This window comes from Petaurus breviceps, unplaced genomic scaffold (genome assembly GCF_028583685.1).
Source record: "Petaurus breviceps papuanus isolate PSGF00001 unplaced genomic scaffold, PetGlider_PUasm1.0 138, whole genome shotgun sequence".
NCBI classification, from domain to species: domain Eukaryota; kingdom Metazoa; phylum Chordata; class Mammalia; order Diprotodontia; family Petauridae; genus Petaurus; species Petaurus breviceps.
In genome coordinates, this window is record NW_027185694.1 from 10,512,670 (window position 1) to 10,534,428 (window position 21,759).

The following is a 21,759-nucleotide window of genomic DNA, read 5'->3' on the forward strand; positions in this document are numbered from 1 at the left end:
TATATATTATTTCATTTGATTCTCAGAACAACCATGTGAACTAGGTGCTATTATTATCACTTTATGGTAGAGGAAACTGAGGCATGCAGAAGTAAGTATCTGGGTCAGGATTTGAACCCAAGTTCTCCTGATAACTTTTTCCTACTTCAAATATTAAAGTGCCATTAACATGTGGTGAGTATTTCTCTTAGTTTTTGTAAGATTGAAAATACAAATCATCTCACTCTTTATTTCTAACTAGTTTTTCAGATTGTGACTCCAGGCCACATAAATAATGACCATTTGTGCATATAGAATCATGCGACCAGGAATAAAAGTCCTTAAAATAATAACCACCTTTATTTATTTCTTTTGAGTAATATTCTATTTTTTCCAAATTACATATGAAGACCATTTCATTCATTTTTAAAAATTTTGAGTTCCATATTTTCTCCCTTCCTCCATTTACCTCCATTCTCCCTGAGATGGTAAGTAATTGGATATAGGTTAATCATTCGCAATCATTCAAAACAATTTTCATATTAGTCATATTTTAAAAGAAGTCATAGACCAAAAGAAAAAACATGATATATTTAAGTGAAAAACAGTATGCTTCTATCTGCATTCGGGCTCCATCAGTTCTTTCTCTGGATGTGGACAGAATTTTTTATCATAAATCCTTTGGAATTGCCTTGGATCATTGCATTGCTGAGAACAGCTAAGTCATCCACAGTCAATCATCTTACATTATTGCTTTTACTGTGTACATTGTTCTTCTGGTTTTACTTACTTCATTTTTCATCAGTTAGTCTAAGTCTCTCCAGGTTTTTCTGAAATCAGCCTATGTTTAATTTCTTATAGTACAATAGTATTTCATTACAATCGTATACCACAACTTGTTCAGTCATTCCCCAACTGATGGACATCCCCTCAATTTCCAATTTTCTGCCACCACAGAAAAGCTGCTATAAATATTTTTGTACAAATAGGTCCTATTACTTTTTTTTTTTCAAATCTCTTTGGAATACAGACCTAATGATGGTATTGCTGGAACAAAGAGTATGCACAGTTTTATAGCCGTTTGAGTACCAAATAACCACCTTTATTTAAACCTCATGCCACAGAATGGCACATTAATTGATTTCTTCTTCACACACATACAACAAAATGATTAAGATTTGAAATTTCAAGGAATCAAGTTGTACTTAAAGTACATTTTAGAACACTAGATTTTAGGAATACATTAAGGAATGAATATTTGACACCTAGACCTTAAGTATTGTATAGTATTGACTTTCATTAGGTTTTGATATATTTGATCTTTGTCAATTTACATTTTAACATTCATTCTGTTTTTCCTATCTGGTCTCAGGTGCTTATTGGTTTGTGATCCTGAGTGAGTCACTTAATCTCTGTCTTCCTCAATTTCTTTATTTATAAAATGAAGAAAATAATAGCACCTAACTCAAAGATTTGTTGTGAGGATAAAATAAGATAATTTTTACAAACTTTAAAGTGCTGTATAAATGCTAGATATTATTGTCACTAATGCTGCACAAATTATTCTTGGGAAATTATTTTATTTTGCTGTTGGGACTGATGAGCTTGAAACAAAACAACTTGGTTCAAGGTTTGTATCTAGATGCAGTATTAAATTTTTTTCTTTATGTTGTCAAACATTTAATTTTTATCATTATTTAATAAAACCATTTAAAAGGAGGTTACATGAGTTAACACTTGAATAATTTTTTAATATACTAAAAAGTCCTTTTTTAAAAGAAGCATTCCCTTGGAGCAGCTAGGTGGCACAGTGAACAGAGCACTGACCCTGGAGTAGGAAGGACCTGAGTTCAAATTTGGCCTCAGACACTTGACACTTAACTTTGGACAAGTCACTTAACCCCAGTTGCCTTACCTCCCCCCTCCTAAAAAAAGCCACACAAAGAAGCATTCCATTGTCCTTTACCTACTATGTTACATATGATATCATCAAATGTTTATTGAGAAGGTTATCATTATGAAAAGGTTTACACTAAATGTATAGCACTAGGCTTAGACCCGTGTGATCTGAATTGTATTGGACTGAGGCTTGGCTCCTGTGGCAGTGGTGGCAGCTGGCAGCTGGAGAACGCCCTTGCAAGCTGCATGGAGCCTTTAAGGCTTTAGTTATGTTACTGAAAGTCACAGGGAATCTCATGAGGACTGTTATTACAATTGTTTTTGTTTGGGTCCTTTAATTTCACTGGTAAAGAGAACTTGTAATGAAGAAATTCCTTCTATTAATGCAGATTGGAAACTGTTCTGCAGCTTAGAAGTGTAGAGTGCCCCTTGAAAAGTCTTGAGAAGTTAAGTGACTTGCTCAGGGTCACACAGCCAATATGGGTCAGAAGGGATTGACTCAAATGCAGGTTTTTCTGACCCTGAGAATGGCTTTCTATCCACCATGCCACATCCTCCCTATTACTTTGTTAAATATTTCAAAATTAATGTTGATCTTTAGAATTTAAGAAATTTACAGATGGAAGGAACCACAAAAGGTCATCTAATCCAACCTCTCCTTTAAACAGATAAGGTTACAGTGCTAGTTAATGGAAGATCTGGAATTAAAATTCAAGTCTCCCGTTTTTATTCCAGCATTCTTTTAATACACATGCACACCCAGGGACAAAATAACCCAATTAGATGAGGCTATAATGGAAACAGATTAATTGTGTATGCATAGGTGAACACAAATCCATTATCACCATTGGAAAAACAACTAAATTTAATAGATGCACAAAGCACCTACTCTGTGCTAGGCAATGGGAAAGATAGAAAGTTTAGCTAAGAAATAACCCTTCCTATCCTCATGGATCATGTCAGGGGAGTAATACAAATAATATGTGAGAGATTGCAAAAAAAAGCTTGGTGAGGTCCAAGAGGGGAAAGATTATTATGAATATGAGGTAAGGGTATCAAGGGAGGGTTAGTGGAGAAGGTAGCATTTTGAATGATGAATAAGAATTGAAGAGGGAGAGAAAAAGGAATTCTAAGCATTGAATGAGCAAAGACATAGAAGCAAGAATTTATCGGGGATGGTAAATAGTCATTGTAGAATAGAGGGTGTATAGCCATGTAAGACTAGATTGTGGAGAGCCTTGGATGTTAGGTTAAGGAATATGGTAGATGGTAGAAAGTCATTGAAAGGAATTCATTGAAAGCTATATAATAAGGAACAGAAGAATTACACAACCAATTCAGTGCATAAGGAAGATTAAAAGCAATGGAAAGTATAGATTGGAACATCAAGAGAATAGAGGCTATTTATTATGAGGCTGTTGAAATTTAGGGTTTGGGAGAGCGTAGAGTAAGATGTCACTGACAACAGGAATAGAAAGGTGGCAGTGACAGGGACAGTGGAATCAGAAATTAAAATGCCCCGCCCCATTGTGACATAGAGTGACATGAAAGTGAGTGGACTCTCTAAAAGGATATATCAGTGGAACGTATGCTCAGCCAGCCCTAGAAATCTAGGATGTCTTCAGATAAGGGGCCATTGATGGACTATCAATTGTTCTCTGAGCAACAGACTAGTTAAATTTGGGGTCGTTCAGTATCAGAAATGCTGTGTGGAATGACTCAGAGATTGTAACAAGAAGACATTATTGAAGGTGTGTGTTTGGAGTGAGATTGGAGAATGAGAGTAGAATGCCTTTGCAGGCAAATAAATGTATTTTTTATGGAGAAGAAAGCAAAGGGATAACTGTTTTCGGGGTCATAAGTAGTAAATAGGAGTTTGCCCAAGGAGCTGACCTAGAGGAAGGCTTCTTTCCAGGAAGTCACTGATGGACTTTCTGCCCATAGTGACCAAACATGGAAAGGCCTTATGGTGAAAAAGTATGCCCCTTGGATGTTGGTGTCCTGGAGGCAGGAAACTGACCACCCCTGAGAATCTGTTGCCTTCTTTCTCACATCTATGAGACTGACTACACAGAACTGGGGTGTATTATCTAAACTAAGCCTTTTTTATGCAGAAATTTTGGGTGGTTCTCCTATGGTCTTTTAGATTGAAGCTGTAAAGAAAAATTCAAAACACTTCTCTTTTTAAAAGGGAAACTTTCTTTTCAATTAAGGAAATAGTGTTCAGAAAAATCTTTTTCTGCCCCTTAATTTCACTATCCACACTACAGTTTGACTATACAATTCATGTGGCAGGTTGCAAATTACAAAATGGAGAAATAAGCAAGTTATGCAGCAGTCAGTCAAGAACCAAGAGAGAGGCAACTCTGTCCTGCCGGTACCATAGTGCATCATTATTAGGACGAAGAATGGGATAAAACCCAGGGAAGACTGGTACAAAGTAGTGCCTGAAAGAATAATGTCATGTTAATGCATGTGTGTGTCAAAATAAATGGTGCCCAGTGCCATTGGGGAAATTATTTCTATACCCAGGCATCTCGAGTAACAAGGGTTGTTCTTAATCTTAGGGCTGGGCCATTTGACGAGCATCTTTTAAAATCGTGTTGATTTTTCTCCTTTGCATCTGGACCTTAGGAGAATTAAAGGTCATATTTTTAAAGTTTATTGGAGCAGGAATAACTCCTTCATTTGTGTTTAAAACTTTCAGGTTGCTTTGGGGGTTTTGAACATACTCAAGTTCTGAGTAGGAGTCCTTATTGAAAAGGATAGCCTCTTTTCCATACTCCTTTTTGTCATTTGTGGCTAATTAAAAAAAAATGGTGCTTTCATGTTTGGAGTACTTCTTGAATTGTAGCCCAGCCTCAAGAAAAGTAGTCATGGCTGGAAAACAGGACGAAAAAGGCAGTTAAAATGATTAAGGAGCTGGGTGAGGCCCTTATCACCTCTTTCCTGGACTGTTCCAGGAGCATCCTAATTGTCCTTCCTGCCTAGTCTTTCCCCATTCCAACGTCATTGCAATTTAATGTTTCTTCAGTACGGTTCTGACCTCGTTCATCCTTTATTCAAGAAGCTCCAATAAGTATTTCTTACCTCTAGGATAAAATACAAATTCTCATCTTCTTCATTTAAAGCCCTTCATAATCTGACTCCATTGTCTCTTTCCAGACCAGTCTAGTATGGTGCAGTGCATAGAGCATCAGGCCTGAAGTCAGGAAGACCTGAGTTCAAATCTAAACTCAGATCCTTACTGTCTAGGCGGTCCTGGGCAAGTCACTTAGCCCTGCTTGCTTCAGTTTCCCCATGGGTAAAATGATCTGGAGAAGGAAATGGCAAACCACCCTAGGATCTTTGCCAAGAAAACCCCAAATGGGGTCATGGAGAGTCAGACACAGCTGAAATAATTGAACAATAACAATACACACTCTGTATTCCAGGCAAGCTGGTCCACTTGCTATTTCCCAGACCAAGCAGTTCATTTACTCCCACTTTGTCTTTGCCTGGTCTCTGCCTCCTACCTGCCACTTGGCCCTTCTTTCCGGCCTCTTGAAAGCCCTTTCTTCCTTCACGGTACAGGACAAGGGCTGTCTCCTGCGGGGACCTTTTCTTATCCCCCCCGATGCTGGTGACCTCACTATATATATTTTTTAGCATTTTGGACTTATTTGGCATGTATTTTATCTTCACTTAGCATTTTTATTGCTTGTTCTCAAGTAGAATGTAAACTCTTTGAGGGTAGGCAGGCAATGTTTTTGTCTTTGTATACTCTGCATAGAGCACAGTGCCAGGCACATGTTCAGTCACACAGTCACGTCTGACACTTCGTGACTGCATTTGGGGCTTTCTTGGCAAAGATACTGGAAGGATTTGCCATTGCCTCCTCTACAGAATTAAGACAAATAGAGGTTAAGGGACTTGCCCAGGGTCACACAGCTAGGAAGTATCTGAGGCCAAATTTGAACTCGGGTCTTCCTTACTGCAGGCTCAGCACCGCTATCCACTGAGCCACCTCGCTGCCTAGCCTGGCACATAGCAAGAACTTAATAAATATTTCTTGTGGTAGAAAGTCTTATGTATAGAACATACTGACAGAATATGATTGAAGTCGCATCAAATGCTGGAGGATTTGACAGGGGCAAATAATCACTTGTCACTAGAATACTAGAAAGGAGGCATGATTTGAAGCAAGGAGGACCTACTATGAGGTAATGAAGTGGTGCAGTGGATAGAGTGCTGGGTCTGGAGTCGGAAAGTCCTGAATTCAAATCCAGCCTCAGATACTAGCTGTGTGACCCTGAGCAAAAGTCACTTACCTTCCCTCCGTTTCTGTTTCCTCATCCATAAACTAGGTAGTAGTAATAATACCTGCCTTCCAGGGCTTTTATGAGGATAAAATGAGATATTTGTAAAATGCTCTGCAAACCTTAAAGCATTATATAAATAGGCTAGCTATTACTAAGGAACGGGGAAGGCTAATATAAGGAAGTAATATATTCAGTTGGTAGTGAACATGCAGATCATTGCTGCAAGAGGCAGGAGGGACTGAAATAAAGCAAATATATTCAAGAAAGACTTACATGAATTCAAGTTTGCTTTTTTTTTAGCTATTAAGGAAATTTTGGCATATTTGAGGATGCAAGTTAACCTTTGGGGGAGTGGTAAGCTATAGACAACGATCTTATCAAAAATTAAGTCTTGGTGTGTAGAAAATTCACTAAATTAAGGTTCAGAAGACCAGATTTGTTATAATTTAGATCTTGTCACCAAGTAGCTGTGCAACATGGACAATAATTTAGCCTCTGTGGACCTCAGTTTCCTCTTCTGTCAAATCAGCAGAGTGTAGTAGATGACCTGTAAGAGCTTTCCACTTCTCACATTCTTTGCTGTCTTAGCGATCCTGTCATAAACAAATGTTGGGCTTGGTTTTTTTTTTTTATGAGATCTATGTAAATTATTGATTCATGCTCTATTAAACTTGCAGGGGTGAAAACCTGTGGCCTTGAGGCCATATGTAACTTTCTAGGACCTTGGGTGTGGCTTTTTGACTGAGTTCAAGTTTCACTGAACAAATCCTTTTATTAAGGGGATTTGTTCTGTGATGTTTGAATTCAAAGGGCCACACTTGAGGACCTAGAGGGCCACCCATGACCTCGAGGCTGCATGTTCCTCACTCCTGTAAAGTATATTCTCCTAGTATAAATGATCCTTGATATCACAAAAAGCTACTAAAAAGACCTTCAGTGAGTCTTGGAGGCCATGGAGGGAAATTATAGAAACAAATTTTGTCATGGATGCATCTGCTTAGCAAAAGATGCTAGATAGACTCAGGCTGAGATATTTATATCACTGTGGATGAACTGAACTAGGCTTAGGAAAATCCTGTCCATTCTTTTCTAAAAAAAATGCCAAAGAAAAGAAAAGGGCTCTGCCAGAAGAACAGTATAGACAGTAACTCCAACAGTAAATGAAACAATCACTAGAAGAAAGTCAGTCTGAGTAATCGAAAGATGACCAGCAGTTCTAGAGAATAGGATCTCAGATAAAGAGTTGGAAGAAATCAGGGCAGCTAGGTGGCACAGTGAATAGAGCACTGGCCCTGAATCAGGAGGACCTGAGTTCAAATCTGACCTCAGACACACTCAGGACACTTATTGGCCATGTGACTTTGGCAAGTCACTTAACCCCAGTTGCCCTCTAAAAAAAAAAGCACAAAAAAAAAAGAGTTGGAAGAAATCTCAGATGCCACTTAGAACAGTCCTCTCATTTTACAGGTAAGGAAAGGCAGAAGTAAGATTTGAATGTAGGTTCTCTAGTTTCATAGTCTGTGCTCTTTCCATCTTGCCATACTTCCTCCTTCGTGGTTAATGGAATGTTTCTCCTTTCTCTTGGCGAAGGAGTGGGGGAATTCTTAGGGCAGTGCTGTGTATGTCAGATGTGGTCGCTATATTTGGCTATGTTTACATAGCTGTTTTTTTTTTGTTAGAAGGGAAGGTTAAGTTCTAGGAAATAGGACAAGCAGGGGTTATTTTCTGAAATGACTCAGATATAGAAACTAAATTCATCAATAAAACTTATTTTAAAAAGAGAAAGGAAGGATGTTGTCTAGCTTGATAAAGATAAAACTGATTGAACTGGGGAAGGGATACTTGAGGGCTGAGTGACTTGGTCTGTGGTGTAGTGGATGCTAGGTTGCACTTGGAATCAGGAAAACCTGGGTTGGACTTTTCCATAGATGTGTGACCCTTGCCAAGTCACAATCTTTCTGGGCCTCACTTTTGGTATCTATAAAATGAAGGTTACTGAATTATCTACAAAGTCCCATCTTGCTGTTCATCTAGGATTCTATAAAAATGCTAGAACAGGAAGAGACCATAGAGGTCATCAAATTCAATACCCCTATTTTGTAAGAGAAGGAAAACAAGTCCCACAGAGTGGAATTGATTTGACCAAGGTCCCTTAGCTAATGAATGGTGGAGCGGGAGCATTTGAACCCACATTGCCCAACTCAAAGACCAGTGTACTTTTCATTACACTATCATTATTGTCATCACTATTATTTTGCATATATCATGCTGTTATCTAGCAGGGGATGAATGAGATTATTTCTCGATTATTATTCTCTTAATTTTGATGCTGTTGACTTCTTTGTCTTCTTTGAATTCTCCCAGGATGTTGTATCAAATCATGTCAGTTAGTCAATACTACTGGTGAAACCAGATAATTTATGATAAACTGAAATATAATATAAGAATATCAATATGTCACATTAATCAATAACATTTACATATTACAGTAATATAATGAAATATAATGACATAAAAAGCTTCCATTGTGAATTATTGTTTCTGGTAAATGCTTTATTTAATGTTTACATGGAGTTAATAAGTAGCTTGTAGGACAAAATGGTCCAGCTTCTCCTTACCACTTATTACCATTAATTAAATAAACATGGGCTGGGTGAACAGGACTGGACTCCCTTTAATTTGCAACAGTCTTTCTTTGTGGATTAAAACCTTGCTTCGGGAATCAGGTAATTATGAAAGAGGTCTGAGGGTCAATGGTTGCAGAATCATGATAGAAGGCATGGCTGAAATCAGTAGCCATCAATGGCTCTCATTACCTCAGAGAAAGGGATAGGTGCTGGGTTTCTCTTCTCACTTTTCTGTGATTCTGCAGCTCCTACCATGGCTTCTCTCCCCACTCCCCTTCTCCTACTGTGGTTGTGTGATAGGTAGGCATATGCTGATAAGGGAATGACAATGACCATCGGTTGCCTTTCCAGCTTATACTTTTGAGTAGTTTTTTTTCTCATTCATTGATCCCCAGCTTCCAGCACCAGTGCTTGGAATATAGTATGTGCTTAATAAATTATTGTTGATCGACTGATTGGCATTTAGAGCAGAATCTTATACTAGGAAATTTCATTGTCTCAAAGAAGGAAGGCAGTATGGTATAGTGGTTGCATGTAGCATGTAATAAAAAAAATGAGAGTAGAAGGGGAAATATTCTGCATAAAATAGGGTGAGGGATTTGGAACTAGAAGGAGGGTTAGCCTGGTAATCCAACCTCCTTCAGTTTATAGGTGAGGAAACTGAAACCCAGAGAGGAAAAGTGACAGACTTATCCAAGGTCGTATGGATTATAATTGCCAAGGCAGGGATTTGAACCCAGGTTCTTAGACTTTCTCTTGCCATCAAGCCAAAAAAGACACTTTCTCCTTTGTGGTCTTCAACATACTTCAACACGAGTGTATATGGTTCAAGATTTCTAAAGACTGTTCTTTATGGGGGGTTATTCATTTATGAGGCTTCTGTTCTAATATTGAACATAGTCTAAATTTAGGATTCCCGATTATGATTTTTTTTGGTGGGGGTTTGGACACCTCAGGGTGTTTGTCTCCATTTATGCCAGTGTAGACTGCAACAGTCTATAAGAACAATCCTTTTTAGTGAACAGAATTCTACAGAAACAACTATACTCCTAATAGCTGTTTATGGAAGGCAGGTTGGGGATACATTGAGAAATTAAATAACTACATCACAGCTCCCATAGATAAGATTACTGACTTAAATACATGGGTTAGTACTTTAAATGTGGAAAAGTATTTGAGTACAGGCAAATCCCTGTTTCTGGGAACATAGAATGATATAATGGCTCATGCCGAGGAAGTACTCTTACTGATCATTGTTACTCTGTGTGTGTGTGGTGTGTGCATATGTGTTCAAAATAGTCTTTCCTGATAAATTGCCTTTTTTTTTAAATGAAAAGTTATTTGAATATTTTGGCATTATAATGGACTGAAACAGAAGTAAATGAATAAACTTTAGGAGGATGTCTCATTTTAGAAGATAGAAAATTACAGATTTTTTTAAAAAGCATTTAAAAAAATTCCAGTGTCATAAAAAGAACACCAGATTTGTAGTCATAAGTCTTGGGTTTTGGATCCCAACTATCTACTACTGCTTGTGTCCTTTTACCCTGCCTGGGTCTCAGTTTCCTAAACTGTAAAATGAGGGGGTTGGATTTTTAGTCTTATTTAATTCTGCGTTCTATGATCTTGGTATAGGGCTCTGGCATGCTTGAATCACTTTCTTTCAGTTATTTATTCAATTATCCTTCCAGTGTTATAGCTTTCTTACCTATCATAGACCACTACTATTAGGTTTTACACTTCAAGAGTCTGTATGGCATGGTAGAAAGTGGGTTGAACTTTTAGAGTCAGGAGAGACCTGAGTTTAAATCAAACCCCTGACAATTAGCAGCTGTCTAACCACGGACAAATCACAGCTTCTCTGAGACTTGAGTTTCCTTATTTAGAAAATGGGTATAAAAATTGTGCATACTTCCAAGTATTGTTGTGAGACTCGAATAAGAGAATCTCTATATAAAGAGAAAAAAAATATCAATTATTGATATATTCTCTTCTCCCTCCTTCCCCTTCCCTCCAGTTCCTACCTAGAATATCATGATCTGTATTAGAACCTAGACTCAATCTGCCCTTCCAGGCTAGCTCTACATTACTCTCTTACATGTAGTCTATGGTCCAGCCAAACTGGCCTTTTTACTCTTCCTTATCAAATCACACAGTACTACTTGTTCTGGAATGATTTATCTGTTGCATGCAATGTACTATGGATGCTGCTTCTGGAATTATCTAGGTTGGTAAATGGGTGGGAAGGTATCTGGCCATAGCGATTCCAGGTTCTATGACTTATATGGAGGTCATTTGCAAGCATACAAAACAGTGAAATCATTTTGGTTGGGTATGTCACTCCAGAATATGGGAATGCACTTACTAGTACTTTTGTGTTCCCACCGGAGATTTGGTTGTCTAGTGTCCCCTGCCAGCAAGTATGGGGCCCCAGAGAATGGCTGTGCCCTAGAAGAGTATCATCAATGTCCAATTATTCTCTCTAGCGTTTGCTGCCCATCACCTGGTTGTTGTAAGGATAAAAGACATATTTGTAAAGTACTTTGCAAACTATATAAATGTTAGCTATTATTATTTGCCTTTGAACTCAGGTAAATGTTCAAGGGTATAGACCTCTTTTTTTTTGTTAGGGAGAATCTAGAGCTCTCACAGCATTTCCTGGGGACATAGAATTTCCATCATTAAAGTAACTCTTGAAATAACCTCCAGAAAGTCCTTTTAAAATAAAAATGTATTTCCTTCCAGAGGTAGCACATTAAACTATTTAGCACCCATTAACATAAGATCCCAGAATGGGGTATTCAGTTTCCTGACAAAGAAGAGAGACCTGAGGATAAGACACAGGGAAAGTCAATATTAAAGAAAATAAAGCTCTAGAATGAAGTGCCCCACATGGGAAGTGTTGACTTGGGTGGAGCAGTGAAATGGAGAGCCCTGATTAGGCTAGGGGGAACTTTAAGGCCTGGGAAGGAAGATGGAAATGAGAAGTGAGGTGGGTGGTGTCAAAGGCAATATGACTCACCTTAGGAAAGTCCTGGTCTGGGGAATAAACTACTTTTCATGCTTTTTCAGGGGCAAATGAAAGAGTAGCGTTGTCCTTTCATTCAGGGAAAACCTAGTGTTCTGGAATGAGGGGCATTTGCCATTCCTGTTTTGTGTACCCAATTCTTGTCTAATTTTATTCCTTCTCTATTAAAAAAAAAAGCAACCATTAAATTTTCCTATTTTCATGTAGTGAGATACTTTAACTATTTTGGGTATGATTGTTGGGAAAGGTTGAACATGGAGTGGTGCCTAGGAATTCTTGAGTATGAGCCAACTTTTGGATCAGCAGAGGGACGTGGTACACTGAAAAGAGCACTGACTCTGGAGTCAAAGGACCTGGGTTCACATCTTACCTTTGGTGCTCATTACCTGGAGGCCGTGGACAAATCATTTAAATATTTTGGGTCTCAGTTTCTTCATCTCTCATGTCCTTTCCAGGTCTGTCTCTTTGATCTTACAGATAAGTTCAAAGCCTTCTTCTGTCTTGCATGTATATATGTGTGTGTGTGTGTGTGTGTGTGTGTGTGTGTGTGTGTGTGTGTGTATATGTATACACATATACATGTATTTTATAAACACAATATATATATATATATTTTACAAACACTCACTCCCATCTCCTATTTGTTACCTCATCACCTATACCTATCCATTTCATGCTGTGTTGGAGGCAACATTGTCTTATGCAGGGGTTAGTATAGTGTTCCCAACCCAAACTGTGAATGAATAATATTACAGAACAGTACAATGGCTTGTGACCCGCTCCATGGACTGATGACATAGACCTCTGGATTACCTCAAGAAAGGAACTCTCAGTGGCACAAACTGGGGCCAGGAGATGGGAAATAAAGGAGCAGGATGCAAGGAAGAGAAGACCATTTGTAAAAGTTTATTGTGAGAAGTAAAATCATTTGTAGTTAGGGAAAAATTTACCATGGGCAGGTAGTTGGTTAACATAGGTACTGGAGATTAAGCAACCACAATAACAACAACTCTACAAAATATCCAGGATGCTGAAAATTAATCCTGTTTGTCTTACTACTTTCCATCTCCTAGAGCTTTGGGAGCAGAAATGAGGTAATGTCTGTTAAGACCTTTATATTTCTTGGAAGAAAGCCATTCTATGGTAATATGATTTCCTAATGCATTTGCTTGTGATGCAACAGAGTATAATTCCATTCACCTAAATTCCATTAGGTTCTTCCAGAACACTTGACTATGTAGTATACCTGGGACAAGAAAATATTGAAAAAGCCTAGCCTCAAGGCCAAACTAAAGATGACTCAACCAAATGGAGCGGCTATGGCAGTTTCTGGGGTTAGAGGCAAGGTTTCCAACAGGGAGGAGGTTAAAGTTACCTTTTGTAAGGAATAAAAGGAGTGAGTGAGTGGGCTGGTCATTGTGTGTGGCTCAAAGGGAGGCAGAAGAAGTAGTATCTCTAGACTCTTCTCCCCACTCCCTTCTCCAAGGGATCTGCCAGGAGGGCAAGCAGGAATTTGGTGCCAAGGCCACTATGCTCTCCTCAGAGAGGGGTACCGAGCTAGAAGTATATCATTTCTTTGTTCTTTTAAAGGTTGCTATTGTAGGAGACATGGTCATGTTCTATTTTTTATTGCTTTGCATTTTGGGGGGAAGGAGGAACCCAAAGCCCTGTATCCAAGTCTTGACCCCTTCCCTATCTAATACTAGTCTCGCAATGAACACACAAAACAAATAGCAAAGAAACCCATTTATCAAAATCATAACCAAACAGAAATCAGAGAAGGTCTATGTAGGAAAATATAGACCAAACAATACAGAGTGAAGGCACACTCTCATTGGAAGCAAGATAACTCACCTCAATAGAGAGATAAGTGTTCAAGATCTCACCCAAAGGGAAACTCCCAGAAGCCTCCAGAGCAGCAAGCTGGAAATAGGGATGTTATAGAGATTGTGCACTCCTTTCATGTTTTATCCAGAGTCTTTGGCTTCAGCCACATGAAGTGGGAGTGGTCTCTTCCATCTTCTCTCTTGCAGCTAGAAACCAGGAGTATCCAAAGCCACTTAATTATTGGAGAGACAAGAATAGGACTAAAAACTTGATGAGTCCCCAAAGAGGATTCAAAGACTATTGGTAAAACCTTGGGCTCTCTGCTTTTCACCAATAGTTCCCTGTCCCTCAAGCTTTTTAGGGTCTTCATCTCCATCAGTAAGGAGAGTCCCACATCAATGGGTTTGGGGATAGGGTTACACTTTACAGAGTTTCTGGCAATGGTGTGAATTGTATTCTTTTCCTACAGATCAAATACCTCCTTGATATACTAAATTTGATTGAATAACATTATAAAATCAGGCATAGGCTCTGTAGCAAATGTTACTTCTATGACCTTTGCCTCTAACCTGTTGTATCAATTCATTAAGTGCCTACTGTGTGTTAGGGACATTTGGTCCTCACAAAACCCTGAGAAATAGGTGCTTTTATTGTCCCTATTTTATAATTGAGGAGGAAACTGAAGCAAACAGAGATTAAATGTCTTTGCCAGGGTCACAGAACTACTGAGTATCTAAGACTGGATTTGAACTCAGATTTTTCTGACTCCAGGCTCAGTGTTCTATGTGCTATGGCACCCCCTAGACTCCAAAGGCACCATGGTACAAAGAAAAGAGCACTGAATTTGGAATCAGTGGAGATGGGTTCAACTCCTAACTTTGCCATTTACTACTTTTTGTCACCTAAGCAAGACCTTTCACCTCTCTGGGCCTCAGTTTCCTGATCTGCAATATGAAAAAGTTAGACTAGTCTAACTAACTAGACTAATCTAAGTCCCTTCTGGCTCTAATCTATGATCCTATGTTATACATCTCAACTATTATTTTTATTGTTATTAGAAATAAATTAACAGTATTTACTGATAGAGGTAGCTGCTTTTAAATTCTTTCATTGTCTTTCTGCACTGTGGTACCACCATGTGGCACAACAACCCCATTAAATGGCAAGGCAGCAAGCACTTACTAGTGTCTAGCACTGTGCTAAACACTGAGGATACGTGCATGCATGCATATATACATACATACATATTATGTGTGTATGCAAAAATAAAGATAGTCCCTGCTCTCAAGAGCTTACCTTCTAATGGGAAAAAATAATACACAAAAGGGAACTGAAAAGGTGGGGAGGAGAGAAAGATATCTGAGCTGGGACATGGTGTTAAAGTTCAGAAAGTCAGCAACAGGAACCAAGTGAGTAATGAAGTTTGGCCTGCTCAGGTCCCTCCACAAAATGGAAGTCCTAGGAAGAACTCACCAGTGGAAGAAGAGGACCAGCATGGCATGGATGAGAAAGATGCTGGAGTAGTTGGATGTGCCAGGGGGAGGAGGTCCCAAGTGCTAAAGGAGGTTCTAGGGTAACACTGCAACCAAGGCATTTTATCCAGAAAGTCAGGAGCTGTATAATTAATTAGAAAGTGAGGTGGACAACCTGGCTCTGGATTGTGAACAATTTTACAAATAATAAACTATATAAAATAAAAGAGTAAAATAATTCATAAATAATCCAAATAAACATATTTATAAACCTTTATTAAACACCTCTATTTGCTGACAGTATAGGATAAAAAGTTATTTTTTTACTATACTAGAGAAAAGAGGAGTATCAAAGAAAGCATAGGACTGCTCTGCTTGGGTAAATGAGATGATGATGCCAGAGAAAGGTGGGAAGATGAGGCTGCTCAATGTTAATTTTGCTTTTTTTTCCCTGTCAAAGAGAATGACCTTTGGACTGGAAAATACAGAACAAAAATGACTAATAGGGAGTTGAAACAAAAGCTAAAAAAGATAAAAGCAAAAGATAAACAAAAGATAAATATGGAAGTAGGAAGAGGGAGCTTAACTGCGCTAGATGAGTTCAAGTCATCCCACTCATACATGTTACATCCTAGGCTACTGAAAGAATTGACAGATATGACCACTGAAAAATTATCATTGGTCTTTGAAAGATCTTGAATCAAAGAAGAAGGAGGGATGTGTGTGTGTGAAATTAAATTATTAAAGTGATAAAGAAACAAAAGAAACCAATAAAATCTTTTAAAATGTAAGATTATGAAATACAGGAAAATATGGCAGGATTAGAAAAGGACAAGTGGCCTCATTAAAACAGAAAAGAAAAGACAGTGTAGCCTACAACGTTTAGATCAGTACCCTGGCAACATTCTTGAAACTTACTGTTAAACAAAGGGTAGCAAACCTAGGAAATAATGGTCACAAATAACTAGTATGCCTTTGAACATGTCATGCCTGCCTAACCATATTTCCTTTTTTGACAGGGTTATTGGACTAGATTAGGAGAAGGCTGCAGATAAAGTTTACCTAGATTTTAGCAAACCATTTGATAAAGTGTTATTTTACTTTTGTGGGCAAGATGGATAGATGTGACTTATAAAACAGTGTTTAGGTGGTTTTGGAACTTATTAAATGACAAGACCAAAAGAATGGCCACTAACGGTTCAGTATTAGCAAGGAATGAAATCACTAATGGAATGCATCAGGAATTTGTGATTGTTCCTGTGCTGTTTAAAACATTTATTAATGACTAGATCAATGGCACAAATGAATACAAGAAATAGTATTTTGAGGTGCTTAGTATGTGCCAAACCCTGTTAAGCCCTGGGAATACAAATAGGAATTTGAGACAGCCTCTGCTCCCAAGGAGCTTATTTTCTCATTGGAAAAGAGAATACGTGTAGGAACTGCACAGTCCCACAGTGCAGTCACAAATAAGATGGCAGGGCCCAGGGATCTTTAGGATGCATTGGTAAGTCAATTGGCAATTCCTTGTTCTCTAAAGACAAATTGACAGAGCAGATGATGAGAACCAAAGGACCAAAAGGTATAGTGACCCCATAGAGAAGATGGTAAGGTCCAGTGTACCTCTTTCTTACAGGAAACATTGTAATTGGTAACTTTCTGCTCATGCAAATGGTGTGAGTGGCCATGTCCATTTGCTGGCGAGGAAGTATGACACTGGGTTCTGGTTATTAGAAAGATGGAGGAAATAGATCAGAGGGTTGGAGTCCATAGGGAAGAAGTCTGGTGCAGTAGAGAGTGAGCTGGATGTTCATGGAGTCAGAAGACCTAGAGGACATTGGCATTTACTACCTATGTGACCTTAGCAAATCACTCAACTTCCATGGGCCTTCACTTCCTCATCTATAAAATACAGGGTTGGCCTATATGGCTTTTATGGTCCTTTCCAGTTCTATATCTCTGATCCTACCCAGCTTGGTGGGACATGTGAGTCACCAGAAAAGAAGCATAACTTTGGTGAACCCAGAGTTATTGGGCACCATGATGTAGTACTGGAATATACCTTGAGAAGCCGTAGAAAATTAATGTGAAATACCAGAATCTCCTCAGTTTTCAAGGTAGAAAAAGGCAATATACTTTATCTCTCTGTGTGCATTCACATGCACATTTGAGAAGCATCTGAAGGAATAAATGAATAAAAAAGAATTTATTCGGTGCCGACTACAGGCCAAATACTGTGCTAAGTACTGAAGATACCAATACAAAAGCAAAGGCAGCTTGTCAGCCCAAAGAGCTTATATTCTAATGGGAAATTCATATATATAGTCAGTATTAGTAGTAGTTAGAGTGGGGCAGATAGTTTGGCTTCAGGGAGGATGAGTGGAGCCCTGGAGAAGAGTAGATCATCATACTCTTCCCAAGAGCAATGACCAAGTTGATTTGATTATAATTCTACACCTAGAAAGGGGGTGGGAGGAGAAGGGTGTGTGCACTGTGACAGCCATTGCTGTGGAGATGGATGAGGAGTAAAGTGAATTGTGCCTAGTCCTAATGGGCTACTAAAGCCACAATGACCAGGGCAGCAGGGACTCAGGGTAGGGGTTATGAGGATGAATGGGGTTAAGTCCTCAAGCATGGGATTTCTGGTCCATTCATCCCGGTAACTGGTATGGAGATGGCTGCAAAGTCAAATGTATGCAAAGTATCATTTGAATGTATTTTTTTTTTTGGGCAGGCAATTGGGGTTAAGTGACTTGCCCAAAGTCACATGGCTAGTAAGTGTGTCAAGTGTCTAAGGCTGGATTTGAACTCAGATTCCTCTGACTCCAGGACCAGTGCTCTATTCACTGCACCACCTAGCTGCCCCTCAATGTATTTTTTAAATAAGGAAACTCAATTCACTAGAAGTCCAATTCAGTCATCATTTCAGTGATATTTTCTGGCAAAATGGTAGTTGGGTCACATTTCATTTATTTGGCAGCAAATTGTGGTGGACCTCACTTGAGACCTGTGGTGTTCTCATCACCTTTTAGAACTTGGAGATTGCAGTTTTCTCGACAGTATTAATATTTTATGTAGATTTGCTTTTTCATGCTTTCCATTGTACAATTGAGGGATTAATTTGTTTCCAAAGAACTTCTGAAAGGTCTGTCAACAGAACTAGATGAACCATTTTTGGGGAGGTAGAAATGGGGGTGGGGTGGGAGCTGGGGAAAAGGCTAAAATGATTTTCTTTTATGCTGACAAGTAAAAATGATCATCTTTAATTTGGATTTGTTTCAGAATCGGAGCAAACGCTTGGAAAAAGTCCATGTGGTTATTGGACATAAGTCATGTGATCTGGATTCACTTATTTCTGCCTTCTCCTATGCTTACTTATTAGACAAGGTAAAAAGAAAAAGGCCGGATTCCAAATGTTATATGTTTGCTTTAGTTTATAGTCAATATGTGATGAGCATAATTTCTTCTTAGAGGAAAGCAGCTCCTGATTCTACACATCCTGATTTGCTGCCCCAGGAAGCAAAGCACAAAATGTCATAGAGTTTATTCAGAAATGCAGGAGCGTCTTGTGAGGTTGAGTGCTCTCATTTCCTCACCACTCAGTCTTTAACTTTTGAAAATCCAGTTGCTTTTATTTTCTTTTTCAAAGTTTTCTATGTCTGACAAAACTTATTTTTTTAAATGGCAGGTCAGTCCTTCTGGTGTTCTGTGCTTGCCAGTGCTAAACATACCAAGAACAGAATTCAACTACTTCACTGAGACGAGGTTTATTTTAGAAGAGCTAAATATCCCTGAATCATTTCACATCTTCCGAGATGAGATAAATCTCCATCATCTAAATGAGGAAGGGAAACTGTCATTAACACTTGTTAACAACAACGTGCTGACAAGGTATGGTAGCCCTGATGAGATTACAATTCAATTTATTTTCAAATTTTCCTTAAAAGCAGCTTTTGAAACAGAATCTTTTTTTTTGTTCATTTTATCTATAACTAATTTAGTGAAGTAATTAAAGAGAAGTAAGATTCTATATTATATTTTGTCTATACTCATTAAAAATACTTAATCATTTGTCACTGACATGGATAAGGGCCTAAGTCAAGTCAAATGATAGACTAGGCACCAAGCCAAGCACTTGGTATACAAAGAGAGGCCAAAAGCAACCAATCAGCCAACCAACTAACCAATTAATGACACAGCCAATAAAACCAATTAGCGGCATAAATGAATGCAAGAAATAGCATTTTGAGATGTTTAGTATGTAGCAAGCCCTGTGCTAAGCCCTGGGCATACAAAGAGAAGATTGGGACAGTCTCTGCTCCCAAGGAGCTCATTTTCTCACTGGGGAAGAGAATGCATACAGGAGTTGCAAGGTCCCAGAGTGCAGCCACAAATAAGATGGTAGGACTCGAGGATCTTTAGGGTGCATTGGCAAGTCAAATGGCAATTGCTGGTTCTCGAAAGGCAAAGAAACAAATCAAAACCGATGCCATCGGGCTTATCTAATGTGCAAAGATACAAAACTAGAGGTAATTTCAAGCATAAGGGATAACCCAATGGAGAACAAAGGAAAGTTGATAAGGTTGGAATGTTGAGTAAGTCTAAATTTAGTAGAGATAAATTAAATTTTTGTATGTGGATTAAAAAAAAAATCTCCCACATATAAGACATAAGGGACCTGAAAATTATGTGGGGATTTTAGTGGAAGGCAAGCCCACTATAAATCAACTGTGTGGCATTCAGTCAGTGAGCATTGATTTATTAAGGATGTTTTGTTTTTTTGTTATTTAGTTGTTTTCAGTGATTTCTGACTCTGTGACTCCTTTGGGGATTTTTCTTGGCAAAGATATGGGAGTGCTTTGCCATTTCCTTCTCCATCTCATTTTACAGATGAGAAAATGGAGGCAAACAGAATTAAGTGACTTGCCCACCGTCACACAGCTAGGAAATGTCTGAGGTTGGATTTGAACTCAGGTCCTCCTGACTGGTGTTTTAACCACTACACAATCTAGCTACCCCCATTAAGCGCCTACTTTATGCCAGACACTTAGCTGAATTCTGGGGATACAAGGAAAGGCAAAAACAGTCTCTGTTCTCTAGAAATTCAGCCTAATGGGTGAGACAACCCTGCAAACAGCTATGCACCAAAAAAAATCCATATGTGGGATAGATTTGAAATGATCAACCAAAGGAAAGCACTAGAATCAAGGGTAATGGGGAAAAGCTTCCTGCAGAAGGTAGAATTTTAGGTGCGACTTGAAGGAAAGCAGGGCAGTTTAAAAAGCTAATGTAATCTTCGGCTGCATTAAGGAAAGACATGAGCCTAGGGCTTAGGAAGTGGCTGTCGTCTGTGCTTAGGCCACATCTGCAGCAGCCCTGTTCAGTACTGGGTACCATGTTTTTAGGAAGCATGAAACATTGAGAATATTCAGAGGAAGAGACTCAGGATGGTGAAGGACCTTGTGGTTAGGACATATAATGACCAATTGAAGAACTTGGGGATGTTTAGCCTGGAGATGATAGGGGGAGGGAGGGAAAGATCATCTTCAAGTATGGGGCGAGGGTTTGGGCTTGTCCCAGGTGACTGAACTTGGAGCAACCAGGTGGCAACTGGCAAGGCAGGTTTAGGCTTGATGTAAAGAAAAATGGATTAATGAGTAGGTCCTGAGATGATTTATCTCAGGACATCTCCCCCTCACTAGAAGTTCAAGTAAAGGGTGGATGACAATGTGTTGGTGCTCCTACAGAGAAGATTCTTGCTTAGGAATGCATCGAACCAGGTGGCTTCTGAAGTTCTTTTGGGCTCAGAGATTCACTGGTTCTGCCAGGTAGCGGTAAAGGTCATATGGGAGGTATTTTCTTCTTTTGTGGCCAAGTGTTAAAAATGTTGAACCTAAATTATTCTCCTTTTTCAGAAATGACATTTTTGAGTAGGATGTTCTTGGATTGGTTTAAAATTAAAAAAACAAAACAAGACAATAAATAGTAATCTCAGTGCATTCACATTGGCCTGGGAATCGAACTTTTGTATTTATTCTATACATGTTTATTTTAAAAATATATTTCTATATGCACATTTTGTTTCCTTTGATAGAATATAAATTACTTGTGAGTAGGGAGCTTTTCTTCTTCTGTATATGTGTATCCTCAGTGCCTAGACCACTGTAGGTGCTTAATAAATGCTTTTTGATTGATTTTATCTCTTTGGATTTCTTTTTATACACCTTCAAAATGGTATGTGTGGGGAAGTTATACTAGGTGAAACCCAAGGGTTCTTTTTTAAATCTCTAAAATTTTGCTATTATATTACTTCTTAAAAGCAGCCAATAAGCTACTAAAATCTTTCTAATACTGAGATCTTTATTGGGAAATGGAAAATAATCATTGAAATGACACCTAAAAGTCATAGAATGTTCATTCTGGAAGGACCTTGGAGGTCAGCTTTTCTGACCCAATCATCATATTTTAACCAACATGTGTTTAATGTCTATATAGTTTGTTGTTAGATACCATGGGAGGTATAAAAGTGAATAAAACAGTTTCTGCCCCCAAGGGCTTTACAATTCAGAAGGAAAAATAAGGTATATGTTCAAATAGATAGAACTACAAAGTTGTTGTAGACTGTC

At 38.5% G+C, this 21,759-nt stretch overlaps 1 protein-coding gene across 1 annotated transcript in view; it reads left to right on the forward strand.

Annotated features, from left to right (window-relative positions):
- PRUNE2 (prune homolog 2 with BCH domain) overlaps positions 1 to 21,759 on the forward strand; it is a 320,598-nt gene that overhangs the window by 52,740 nt on the left and 246,099 nt on the right. Inside the window, exons 2-3 of the mRNA XM_069105659.1 lie at positions 18,416 to 18,520; positions 18,822 to 19,024. Of these exons, the coding sequence (XP_068961760.1) occupies positions 18,416 to 18,520; positions 18,822 to 19,024 (308 nt within the window). The remainder of the gene's footprint in view (positions 1 to 18,415; positions 18,521 to 18,821; positions 19,025 to 21,759) is intronic.